This window comes from Eurypyga helias, unplaced genomic scaffold, assembly GCF_000690775.1.
Source record: "Eurypyga helias isolate BGI_N326 unplaced genomic scaffold, ASM69077v1 scaffold5558, whole genome shotgun sequence".
Classification (NCBI taxonomy): Eukaryota; Metazoa; Chordata; class Aves; order Eurypygiformes; family Eurypygidae; genus Eurypyga; species Eurypyga helias.
This window is the reverse complement of record NW_010268799.1, coordinates 39,932-53,549: the sequence shown is the minus strand read 5'-3', so window position 1 is coordinate 53,549 and position 13,618 is coordinate 39,932. Positions and strand designations below refer to the sequence as shown.

The window sequence follows — 13,618 nt, the reverse complement described above, 5'->3', positions numbered from 1 at the left end:
GTTTACCCTGAAGCTTTGCTAAATTTCCTTTAATCAAAACAACTTAAATTGAATCGTATTTATATTTTCTATAGATTAAATGGGAGAACAATCTGAATACGGCATTCTGTTACCTCAGTTCCTTGGGGCATTTTTGTAATTTCAGGCTGCATTGTCTAGCCTGACCCATGAATGTGTCTACAGTTAAGAAAATTTAGCATCGGATTAATTTATCTATTGCCATAAAGCTCCAAATCTTATTTTCTTTCTTTAAACCAATTCTTGTTTCCTAGCAAAACCTATCTTCCTTCTAATTATTTCTTAACTAGAAAGAAACTTTAATGCAGGACTAATGCAGGTTAAGCCTATCTCTCCAGGGCCTTCACCTTACTCCAGTGGGAAGCCTGACAAACAGGTTCTCATGACACTTTCTGAAAATACAAGCCGGCTGCAGCAAGGGAGAGAAAATTGATAACGCAGGGCTTGCCTTTGGAAACACCCCAGTCTCTCCACTTTCCCTGCACCTAGGATGGAGGGGCCTGTACTAGATCAGTGGGGGCCTAGAGGAATGAAAAGATAAAACGAGAGATTAACACACATTGCTGTGACATCCAAACTGTATCTTCTGGAAGCAGCAATTCCCTGAGGACAGACTCTCCTGTGCAAATTGACAAACAATTGATTACTGTACAGTTCTAGTGAAACAGGGTTTGGAGGCCTTGGGGTATCTGTGACTCAAATTCACAGAAAGATTCAATTTTAGGGTGTCCAAAACTACTTGTAAATCCTAGATGAATTCATGGAATAAAAAGAATTTTTAAAATGTCAGGGAAAATGTGCTTAGGGATTTTCTGTTCTGTGTTTTTGATATGTTGGGTTGTTTTGGTTTGTTTGGTTTTTTTTTTTTTTTCATTTGTAATAGAAGTACTAGTTTTAAAAAGTTTAAAGAACTTGAAAGGACTTCTTATCCCATAGGTTCTGTACTCAGAGTGGTCAGTATGGAGTTAAAGGAAAATGTTCCTCTGCCTGAGGAGACCTAAATCTACACCTCCCATATTTCAGGAGTGTTTTAACCACCAAACTACTACATGCTCCATTCTTTCCTGCTGGAAGCCTCTCACTTTTTCCAAAATCCCTTATGGTTTTTGACAGACAGTGAGAAAGTCAGAAGGTTGCTCCAGCTTGGTGTTTTGATCACTCATTGCAATTCTTTAAAAATAGCCTGAAACCAAAATATTTCATCTATAGTTTAAAAAAAAAAAAAGTAACCAAATTCTTTGTTCTCACATTATTGCCTATTTTCCACCTATTAACAGAAACATCAGTAATACTCAAAGCATTATCTTTATCTTAAAATACACTGACGAAAATTTGGTTTGTAGTCCCAAACACAAAGGAAGGAATGGGTGAGTAATCACAGCAGTTAATTACTGCGACAGCCATCTTCACTCTTATTTCTGTTTGTAATTATCCAAGAACATTGATTAGCTTTCCAAAATTATTAACACATTGCTTTTTTACTGATTCTTAATCAAATATATAGGCTGTTACTTGAGATTTAAGAATTCACTAGACTCACGATACCCTTAGGATACAAAGGAATATTGCTTTCATTTTATTGACGGAAATTTGAACTATAAAGAGGATAAATGACTTGTTCAAGGTGAACCTCACGAGGCAGTGTTGGAATCAAGAATATAGTGCAGGTCAAATCTCTAAATATGTCTGGGTCAACTGTACAGCAGGATTTGTGGGCATAAAAAAGTGAAAGACACTCCTTTCTGCCCCTCATTAGGATAAACCCATCCCCTGAAGCAGGAAAAGGTACTTATATCCAATTGGCAGGAGGCATAACTACAAATGTTCTCTGAATAATAAGAAGCAGAGCAGTAATTCTCATCACTTAACTCACCAAAACCAAATAAATATGTAAGCACTGTGTGATTTAAGCTGTTTGTCCCATTCAATAGCACAGGCTCTGCCTAGAGATGCACTGTAGAAGCTTGTCCGAAAGGATGTACCACAGCCTCTGAAGTTCTCACACCTCCATCCCTCCCCTACACACATTTTCCTTTTTCTGGGAAGTCCAAAAATTCAGTAAGGTTCCACAGCATCTCTGAAAGCTATTACAGTTCATGAAGGGTTTTACAAAGTTCAGAAATGTCATGGTGAAACTGGTACACACCACTCATCTGAGCTTGTGTGTGTTGACAAGTGAAACGATGGGTAAATGCAGTTCACCCATCATTAAAGTCACTTTGCTAAAAGAGTAGACCTAGTAATCCTCAGGGCTTCCCAGGGCTTGAGGGATGGAAACACAACACCTTTGACACAGGAGCTTTTGGTTTAATGTAAGCAACACTATTGTACATGGGCAGCAAACTCCAGAGCCAGACAATGCTTCCACTAACAGAGCATGCTTCTTTTTTGCTCTGGTGCACTGGAAAAGAACAGATGGATATTTGCTTCATCCAAAGTAACCCTTCTCTGCTGCTGCACTGGAAAAACGTTTCCCCATGCTGTTCCTTCCAATTACCATTCCTAGATGGTAACCATTTGTGGTAACCTAAATGGTCCCCATTGCCAATGGGGTCATTGGCAACTGCAAGAACACAAATGGGGATTTGATGCCCACCTGCTGCACTGTTCTCAGGCACAATTGCTTCATACAGGCTATGGCTGAACAAAATCTCCTCCTCTTGATCCTCTGTAAAGATGACAACCACAGCTGTGGCTGTTCGAGGTGAGACACCTTGATCTGAAGCTGTCACTAGCAGCTGGGTACTGAAGTCCTTGGAAGCCAAGGGCTCCTGAAGAATGATGTCACCTGTCTTTGCATCAATCTGAAATACAGTTTCTGCTCTCATCAGACTAAAAACAACGGCTCCACTTGGACCCAGATCCATGTCCTCTGCTCTCACAGTGGCTACTGTCTCATTCACAGCGGTTTCAGCAGTCACAAATGCCCTGACAGGATTCTGCAAAAATACGGGATCATTGTCATTCACATCATCAATGTGCACCACAACCCTGACAGTGGTGCTTCTTGGCAAATGGGTACTACAGTCACTTGCCACAGCCCTAAACATATACTGGGATTTGGTCTCCCGGTCCAACGCCTTTGTAGTAATTATGGACCCTGTTGCACTGTCGATAGCAAACGTTCCAAAGGTGTCATCGATGAGGGAGTAGGTAACTTCACCATTCAGGCCATCATCTTCATCAGAAGCAAAGAGGTCCAGGATGGTTGAGCCTTCCTCTAGGTCTTCTCTCACAGAGATTTGATACTGGGTCTTTGAAAACCATGGGTTGTGGTCATTTTCATCCAAGACCGTTAGATAGAGCTGTGCAGTGGAGCTTCTCGAGGGGCTGCCTAGGTCACGGCACTCTATTATAAGAGTGAAATTGCTGACGTCTTCTCTGTCTAAGCTACGAGTGACCAGCAGTTTTCCTGAAGTGTTATTTAGTGTGAAGTATTCTCCAACATTTCCACCTTTCAAACACACAAAAATAAAATAATCACAAACAATTGTTTTAGAAAAAATCCCTTGTGAATATTGCTATGTTAATTGCAATAACATGATCCAATTGCTCATGCAGCTGGTGTGCTCATGTGCCTGTCACATACTTTATTCATCTTATATGAATTAAAACCTGCATTTCATTTAAATCAGTGGGTGGCAATGACAGTAAATATAGAACGTCGTATCAATTTACAGAGTGGCTATTTTGCCAGATGTGTGTCTTTTCTCTCAAAGCAGCACACCTTATAAAACCTCCTCCAACTATGCTGCTGCATAAAGTGACCTCTTCCCAACCTTAGTTACAAACTCCAGAAACCTATAAAGCATTGCTGACAATTGTAATTACTTGCTCCTTGTTCTCTTCTACAAACCTGTCTCTTGGAAGCGAATAGTTGTGCAAAGTCTTCATTTGGGGAGCATGGGGAGGTAAAACATGAATCAATCAACAGAAATGTCAGCATTTTTAGTAACAGTGAATGGCTTACATACTTTATAAAATGCAGAAAGACAAAAGGTGATTAAATTGAAGATCATAAGAGATCGTGAAATTAAAACCAAGGAAACAAAGGAATTCATAACTTTCTTCAAAGAAAAATGTGTTGGCTGTTACCACAGTAGCTATCTGACTAGGTCTGAGCTATTGTTGAGAGCCACAAACCAGAGTGAGCACAGCAAGCTTGTGTTTGTGCAAAGATATTACAGGAGGCTTTGAACAGATGTGGAGCTTACATTGGCATAGTAGACACGGGGAGAGTTTGGCAATACGAAAACCAACTACGACGTTACTGGTTGCTGGGTGAAAGCAGCTCTCATGAAATGAAAGTAAATAAATACAATAAAAAAAATTAGATTAATTCTTGTACTTACTTGCATTCAGAACTTCCACAGCTGCAGCAAAAAGGGACAAAGCTATGCCTTTGTGATGAATGGCTCCTTCCAGCACTTGGTAGTTTTTTTTTTCTTTTCTGTACTGTCTCAAATCTATCAAGCAGACAAAGTATGCCTGCAAAATGCTTATGAATCCTGACAAAGGGGTGAAAGTTTCGGGTTTTTTTTTTTCCCCCACATAAAGAAGCACATGGACAAGTCAGGAGTGAGGGAGGCCTGGTAAAATCAAGACGACTAAAACTTGGATACCACTGTTTATATACTTCCTGATTTATGCTAACAAAAATGATGGAGTGCAACTTACCAATTATTTTGTATCTTAAATCTCCATTATTGCCAACATCCATATCCACAGCCTGGGTAATGTAAACAACAGAAGGCTGTTGGTTCTCTGGAATATGGATCTCAGAGGCAGGAAGAAGAAACGCAGGAGAGTGATCATTTTCGTCCAGCACTTTACAGATAACTGTCATTGTGCTTGACAGTGACGGGGTTCCACTATCTCGAACCAAAACTAAGGTTAATAAAAAGAAAACAAATTTTATACAATGGTTGTCGGTGCAACAATAGATGTTTCTTAATAATAGCAGAATAGGGGAGTTATTTGTCCTATGCAAAAAGCACATGCTCTTCTGTGCCACAAAAATCTTACTGCTTCCATCTAATTCAGACTCATAACTATTTCAGTTACCTTTAATACTGAAAACCTCCTGGGTTTCCCTGTCCAGTGATGCAGTTGTTACAAGGTCTCCACTCTCTGAGTTCATCCTGAATTTCTCATAACCAGTTCCTGGTAAGATTTCATACCGAAGCAAGGAATTCAGTCCTTAAAAGCAGAATGGAAGTCTTAATAAAACATTGCCACTCTCCTCACATTCAGGTCTACATATCTGTCTCCTTCTCCCGCTCCACCCCAGGAAATGAGCTATGGATTAAATTTTTATTTTTAATTCAGTGAGTAATTGCTTCTTCATTAGCACAAAAGATCAAAATTTAAAATTCAGGTCTTCAAAATTCTTATCCAGATGCTGCTTTGTGCCTAAGTTTTCCAGCAAAAGTGAACCCAGCAACATTTCTTGGCACTCAGGGCATGTCTCCAAACAAGCTGACATATCAACATGATGCAAAAGAGCATTAACTTAGACCATGGAATCCATGGATTTGTCTTCTGTTCTCCCTGAGGTAGTTAACTTATTTCTCAACGGGATGTCAGGCAGATTACCGGGCTGCTCCAGCAGCTCTGTTTCTCCACTTAACTTCACTTGGAGCCAATGCAACTCTGTACAGTCTGAGCATTCAGAGAAAAAACATCCACATCTCAGCTTGCCCATCAGGTCTATATATTTGTAATACTGAGCAGGCAGGTGCCTAAGTCCCACCAGGACTCATAGGGTAGGCATCTCCTAGATGCCTTCAGCATAAGATGCAATTTGGTGGACATCCTCACAGCACCATTTAGACTGCTCCCACTTGCAGCCAGCCTCTGAAATGATACTGCTTGGTTTTATAATGTCACACAACATTTCCAGAAGGGAAGTTTAAAGAGGTTCCCCCCCTCAGTTTTCCTGAATGCCAATTCCATTCAACTCCTAATGAGACCCACAATTTGTATATAGTACAGGGATATTAGCCTTCCTGTCTTTCTCTAGGAAATAGCATGCTAAAACTGCACAGACTTTTAAACAACTTTCTTTCAAAGCTGCCCACCTGAGTCAGGCAGGTGACTCCACATTCTTACCTATTATGGTTATAAAATATTTTTTTTTCATACTTTTAGTTTCAACACCCTCCTGAGGGAGGTATGTCATGTCCATCACTTATATTATCAAGTTTAATGAGTTTAATCCTACATTATACTGAAAGGACATGTATTATTTTTTAACATCCATGACTGACTTTGTTTGCCTCTGAACAGCTTTGCTGAATAGTTGACAATGCTACTGAAATCTGATTGAAAGAATTTTTGCTGTAAATGCATTTGCACCTAACTAAGTCAAGGGAGGGACATATTCATACTATTTCCAGCAGAAGGAAAAATGAGTTAGAGAAATCCTTCCGACCTTCCAGAAGAAAAGAGAAAAATCACATTGGTAAGGACAATCAAGGAGAATGTATTGAAAGTTTAAGGTTATCAACACACTACCTGATCTATCCACATTAGATATGATTCTACTACATTTAAGAAGATATTTACAGCTCTATCTTCATTTATCTATCCTTTATCACAAATATGCTACAGATGGAAAAAAAGACACATGACACTGCAGGGCTGATATTAACTATTAGCCTTTGGCCTCCTGCAACTGGACTGCTTCAACCCAGTGCATTCACAGACCTCACAAGGGACATTATTCACAGGGAGCATCGAGAAAAATTAGAGATGCCATCCAAGTTGATTATTCACACACTGCTGAAATTTAAACTTTTAACCCTAAAAGCACTGAGATATGTGGCACCTTAATTAGATTTATTCCTATATTCATATACCTAGCAGTAGGAGAAAACTGCACACACTGCACAAGGCAGGACCATGATGACTCTACACATTCACATACCATGGCACAGCAGCTGACACGCATGCGCTTCATTCAACCTGTTGGTTAATTATTCACAAATACTAGTCACGTTTTGGGGGCTGAAATTACAAACTAAAATGAGAAAAACTATTCCTCCTGCGCATTACAAACTGAAAGAGGACCTAAGTCCCTTCCTTGACACTGGCCGTTGGCAAGGACCCCTTCCCCCCAGGCCAAATGGCAGGGTGGATGCCTGATGCCTGAGCTGCAGCCAAGGAAAAGCTTCAGCCCCCTTTCCCGTTCCCCCACCACAACACGGGCAGCCCCTGCTCTTCCAGGGTGCTACCACGACTTCTCTAAAGCAGCAGCAACATTAAACTTCAGGTATATCTACTGCCAACTTTGGTGAAGAAGTAACGGGAACAAACGTTATCCCTGACTCAAATCTAGGCTCAAGTCTCATCTTTATAATACTAGTGTTGTTAAGACCATGATAAACCCTTGAAGATGAGTAAGACAAAATGTCAGGTGAATGGCAGTAAGCCCTGTCTCATAACTGTCAGCAGTTCCGATTAACCTTCTGAGATTTTTCTCCTAAGGCTCCAGACAAAGAGGTGCACATCAGCTTAAAAGCAGACCTTGACAAATGCTGTTTCAGTTCACTCAGAGCTTCTGTAGACATATCTCAAGACAAACCCTCAGCCCATCTTAAACACAATACGGGTATCTTTTCCATGCATTTTTTTCCCAGTAGCTACCTGCATTACATGTGTCTTTACACTTGTATTTACTTGTGTTGCACTGTTACTTTGTCAGCCTTGGGGCAAGTGGAGAGCTCCCACAGTGTAAGCGGGCTTCGAGAAAGTGAGGCAACAGATTTGCCTTAAATGCTGCACTTGGAACGTGCAGGAGGGAGTTGGCCTAACAAGATGTTTCATGGATATCTACATGAAATAAAATCATTACAAGCAAAAATTTTAGTAGCAATTAAAAAAAAAAAACCCACCAAAAAAACCACTAACCAAAACCACACACCGCCAAAAAAAACCCACAAACCTTTTGAACAGGAAGCAAGCTTAAAGCTTAGGTCAAATGCAAAGAAGGTGATAGGTGCTTGCTTTCCCTCTTCCCTTCACAGGGAAAAAAGCAGAAAGACAAATAAAACAAAAGGTTGATGATGGCTGACACTGTCAGTAAAAATGATTCCTCCCTGTGGTCAGGCAAAGAACATATGAAGTGAAAAAAAAAAAAACCAAAACAACAAAAAACCCAAAAACCTGCTGGGAGGAAAGTCCCCCACTGAGACTATGCAAACATTAAGTGGCAGTTCACCTCCCAGTAGAGAGCAAATAAAAATAAAGTAAAAAATGTGATGTAAAAAAATAGAGAACACCATGAGAGGAGTGATCTTATTAAAAAATTCTGTTCCAAATACATAAGAAAAGCGAATAGCATTATATCTGACTCCTACATAAATCCTATTTTCTTACATTATGAACGTCATTTCAGTATTTGTTTGGAACAATACTGTTACAGGAACATAACATAGGGCCAAATCAGGCAAATGTGAGAAAAAGACCCAACAGAAGGACTGTGGTTACTAGAAAATGTACTTTAAAAAAAAAAAAGTGGGAAGGAACCATCCACCACAACAGTGCTTCAGCCCCAAGTGTCTGCACAGGCAGGCACACACTGTGCCACCCAGTACACTTGGAATGCCCTTCCTCTCCATCCTGCCAAGCCACCACCATCCCATCCTCCTAACAGCTCCCAAAATTTCCCTTCTCCTGTATTTCCCACAAAATGTGAAATTAATAAACATAAAGGATGGAGAAAGGAGGGAGAGGAACTCAAGCAAATTCCCATTTCTTTTCTCTATCATCTTGCAAATTTTTATTTCAAATACTGCCTCTTTTACTAATAGCGTGATCCACAAAAGAAAGAAAATACTTGGAAGAGTGAGGTGCAGAGGTAGACAGTAATGCTGCTCGGCTGTCATGAAGATTTTCACAGACAGGGCTACCCAGCCATTCCTAATTTCTAAATACTTTACATACTTGTGGGGAAATGTCCTTTCTTATAAGCACCTCTCCTGAGCTCACATCAGCCTTTCATAATCAACATATGCTCTACATTAGAATGAAAAATCTTACTGAATACAGGGAATTTTGCTAACAAGATCTATTCTTTTATCTATTTTTTTGGACGGCACAGCCTTAAACAATTCTAAAGATGTGCAGAAAGTGAACCCACAGTAAACAGAAAGTCATTCACATTCACTTTCCAGATTTTACCTTTACTGCAGACCACAGACTGTGTAACCACTTCGTGGTACACCCACTGTATGCACCGCGCATGGCACTGCTGAAATGAGACTCTCTCCAGCACACAGACTACCCGTAACATCATATGCATTTTAGATACATCAAAAGAGCAGGTAGTTGAAGAACTGGAGTGATATTTTTTTTTGTCGCTTAGCAAAGGCTGTCTCACGGTTAGTCCTCACCTGGGATTCAAATCGCATTTGAACCACCCCGTCTTACTCATGCATTCTGCGGATGTTCTAAAGCAATGCATTAACGTTCTTACGTCTGCAAAATCCTACTTGAATCCAGAGCGGCTTCCACGATCCCTTCACAGAGCAACTAGCTGGAAAATCTAGGATGACAGTGCCCCTCTCTGGTCAGAACAGATCAGTGCAGATTTGCCAGTTCCGTTACAAAACCAGGACCCTTGTCCAGTGAACTGTTTTAAAACTATTCAAACATACTGACTGGGAGCAACAAGACGTTCAAATGTCAACTTTAACTGAGTTGAAGGTGGTTTGCTGATTTATAACCAGACCACGCTGGCTATCTCCACATTAAAGCTACATTATGCTGAGCTACCCTGCATCAGGCAAGCGCACATTTTACATTTAATATATCACCCAGAGCTAAAGCTACCCCCGTGTGCAAGTCAGAATACCTCCAAGCCCTGAATAATGATTGAGGGTCTGAAGCAAAAGCCATGTTTTGAAACTAAAAACTCATACTTCACCTTGGGAAAAGCACAACAGCTGTACACACAAGCACAGCAGGCAGCACGATTTGATCTGTCTACTATGGTCCACAATGAAATTAATAGCAAATGGACAGAAATTACCTGCATCTCTGTCCACAGCTTCCACCTTTATGACAAATTGCCCTGGATCTTGGTTTTCACGAACCGCAGCCTCGTAAAGTTGTTTCAGAAATATCGGGGTCTCATCATTCACATCAACAACAATGACGGTTAGAACCTGTGTGGCGGAGAGAGGCGGAGTGCCATCATCAAGAGCCAGAACTGTCAAACTGTAGCGTTCCTGGATCTCTCGGTCCAGATGCTGGGCTGTAGTTAAGAGTCCTGTTATAAACAAAGAGGGTATTAAAAAAGCATTTTCATCCAGGTTAGGATCACAGTTGTTCCAGCACCTGCAGGTTCAGTGTAGCATCACCAAACATGCTGTGCCACTGCTGCAAGGTTTCCTGACTTTGCAGTCAATTATTACCCTTTGGCTAATTGGCTCAGAAACACTCATTTTGACAGCAAGAGAAACTGGGATTCATGGAATATCCAAGTGAAGTTCAAAGATTCCTTTTTTAATTTAACTTTGGGCTTAACTTTTAAACTTTATTTAATTTCAATATTTGTCTTTGGCATATAAGTTATGCCAATTAGGACCTCTAAAAATCAGCATCAGCTGCATCACATAACTGATTCAAAAGCAGCATAAGAACTGGAAAATATTGCAACTATTAGGGCGAAATTTGCATTTGTGTGCAGATGGTATAAGAGGTACAGAATTCATACAGGAACCAGAGAATTCCAGAGAACTGAGGAACAAAATTCATCAACTCTTTGAGCTTCGACTGGACATGTTCGACCCACAGGGTAATGCATACTCCTTGATTATGACTTTGCCTTTCCTCATGCGTAGGTATAGCAACGTATGTGTGGGCAGATGCTTTAAGCAGGCATCATGCAAAAATCAGAATGAAGTATTTCCCTGCACACACTTTCTTCCCACATTCTTGAATGCGCTATTGGAAGGCACTCCGGTACATTTGCACAGCACAGTAACAGTGTCGTGCAGAAAATTTTGAGCTCCCACTGAGCTTGTGTGCTGCACATAGCACCTAACACTGCCATGCTTGTGTGGTGCTCTGCCCGAGGCAATCACCCCTGTGGATGGTAAGCTACCTGGTTAGTGTACCATAGTAATGTGGTATTTCAGTGTTGCATTGTATGCACTCCCAAATATTACTGTAAGCAGCACAGTGCAAGAAACTCCAGAGAACAGAAGATACAGTACCTGTGATTTTATCCAATAAAAATGTTTTGTTTTCATTGCCTGAAAGAATGTGATACGTAACTTGTCCATTTCTTCCCTCATCAGGATCCTTTGCAGTTATGCGGTGCACAAGGAAGCCCATCTCCACATTCTCCATAACACAGGAAAGAGGCGAAGACATAAAACTAGGACTGTTGTCATTGACATCCAAAATTACAATTTTCACAGCCAGGGAATCAAGCCTGCGATCAGTCAGATTTATTGCCTGGTCTGATGCAGACACTGTAAGGATCACAGAGTGAGTAATCTCCCTGTCTAGTGGAAAAGCTGTGGTCAAGGTTCCATACGAAGGGTGAATAAGAAATAGATTTTCATCCTTGTTACTCATTTCTAGGGAATATTGTATTTTGCTGTTCAGAAAACTGCCATCTCCATCTTTTGCATTGAATGTGTAAACCAGAGTGCCAACAGGTACATTTTCCTCTATGCCAATCACTATAAAGTCATCTTGAAAATACGGAGAATGATCATTCTGATCTTCTACATCGATACTTAGGAAGACGGTGCTATTCTGTGGAGGGTTATTATTATAATCTTTTATAATAACTTGCAAAAGGAAGTGCGAAGATATTTCATAGTCAAGTTCCTTGGAAAGAAAAAGGTGTCCTGTCAAGCTATCTATTTCAAAGTGAACATCATCATCATCTTTAGCGATACTGAAATGCAGTTTCCTGTTAGTTGTTAGATGATTATCAGACCACTTCAGAGAATTCAACACTTGTGCAGGTTTAAAATTTTCAGGTACGACAAAGTGCTTGAAAACTTGAGAGAAGACAGAACCCCCACTGGGAAGTGGGATTACCTGCAACAAAAGCACAGAGACTGCAATATTTTCCCATCATTATTATCAACAGTGTAATGAAAATCCTAAGTATGCCTCAAAGCTAGAAAAGAAACCAAACATATTCCATTAGAGTTCACATAGCCCTTGGCCAGTAATTCCAGAACTATCATGCATTCCCACATTAAAAAAGGGGACAAGATGTCTCTCACACTCGGAATCACAGAGGTCCAAAGGCAGATGACTTGAATATTGCTGTCTCTGCTCCAGCTCTGAAGCACTTCAACTGTCTTTCTACTTAGGACAGCATCATAGGGACCAATGTGACAAAGAAAGCATGGTACATTATGCAGTTCTCCAAACACAAATAGATAGCTGAGGTTTTTGAGGGTTGTTTATTCGTTACAGGGTTTCATTCATTTAGGAATGCTTTAAAATGAAAGAATCTTTAACTCTGGGAACAGCATTTGCCTCGTCTTGACTGAAGGGTTTTTTTTCATGCTATCCAAAATTAGCCATCTTATGGGTGACATGAAAACAGCAGCCTTGGTGACATTCAACCTCTGATAAAGGATCACAGAGGCAGCCTGGACAAAGCAGCCCCACTACAGCTCAATGAACAGCAGGTGGCTGGCTGTGGAAAGGCATATGCTGGATTTCACACTACCACGCAGAGCAGCTCTGTATAAAGCAGCACAAAGGAATGAGCTATCTTTATGTTGGGTTACAGAGACAGAATTTAGGAGAGTAACATAGGGGAGGAAATAAAATATTTAAAAAACCTACTTTCCCCTAGTTTCAGTCCCTCCTGATATTTGCTTTTCATTCTGACTACCTGGATATTTTCCTTCTCTTTTTCCGTGTTCATAATGACCTCCTACTAAAGCATAAACCTATTCGCAAGACAACCCAGGATGCTATTGTGTATTCTCAACAAATCAAAATGAGTCCGCTCTCTCATTTCCTTCCTCCACAGAAAAATGGTTGAAGAAAATTACCATGAGACAAGGTGCTTATAATTTTGAACTTCTTCCTTTCTTCAGCTTATTTCCCTAGCTTCTCTCAAAATTGTTTTTTTCAAAGAAACTAAATATCTAACATAACAATTCTATCTGTGCAACATAAACAAGTACCTCGATGTAAACAGTAGCATGTCCTTGAAGTGAAGGCATCCCCTGGTCCCTGGCTGTGACCATCATTCTGTAGTCTGATCTCTCAGCATGTGACAGAGACCGGGTTGTTCTTAACTCCCCACTGACAGGATCAATCTGGAAATATCCTGTATCCTCTTCTATGGGGAAAAGAATGGATATGAGTTATTGCAGCTTGCCTCCATAGTACTGAACATTGTAATGAACAGTAAGAAAGAACAGGACTCAGGGGAAAGGGAACCTGCTTCACTCATTCGGATCTCTGGCTCATTTGGTTTACCTCTTCTTCCTTCACTGAACACATAGTTATTATAAACCACTTACTCTGGATTTCAAAAGCTACAGAGAGAAACATTATGGAGTACTAAAGCAACTGCTCAGTTTTGTACCAACATTATTCACTCCAA

At 40.4% G+C, this 13,618-nt stretch overlaps 1 protein-coding gene across 1 annotated transcript in view; it reads right to left on the bottom strand.

The window, feature by feature from the left end:
- Window positions 1-13,618, bottom strand: part of LOC104514237 (protocadherin-23-like) — a gene marked incomplete at its 5' end in the record, with an annotated part of 66,927 nt that overhangs the window by 20,493 nt on the left and 32,816 nt on the right. Inside the window, 6 exon segments of the mRNA XM_010157855.1 lie at window positions 2,615-3,472; window positions 4,696-4,905; window positions 5,083-5,217; window positions 10,052-10,291; window positions 11,241-12,081; window positions 13,194-13,351. Of these exon segments, the coding sequence (XP_010156157.1) occupies window positions 2,615-3,472; window positions 4,696-4,905; window positions 5,083-5,217; window positions 10,052-10,291; window positions 11,241-12,081; window positions 13,194-13,351 (2,442 nt within the window).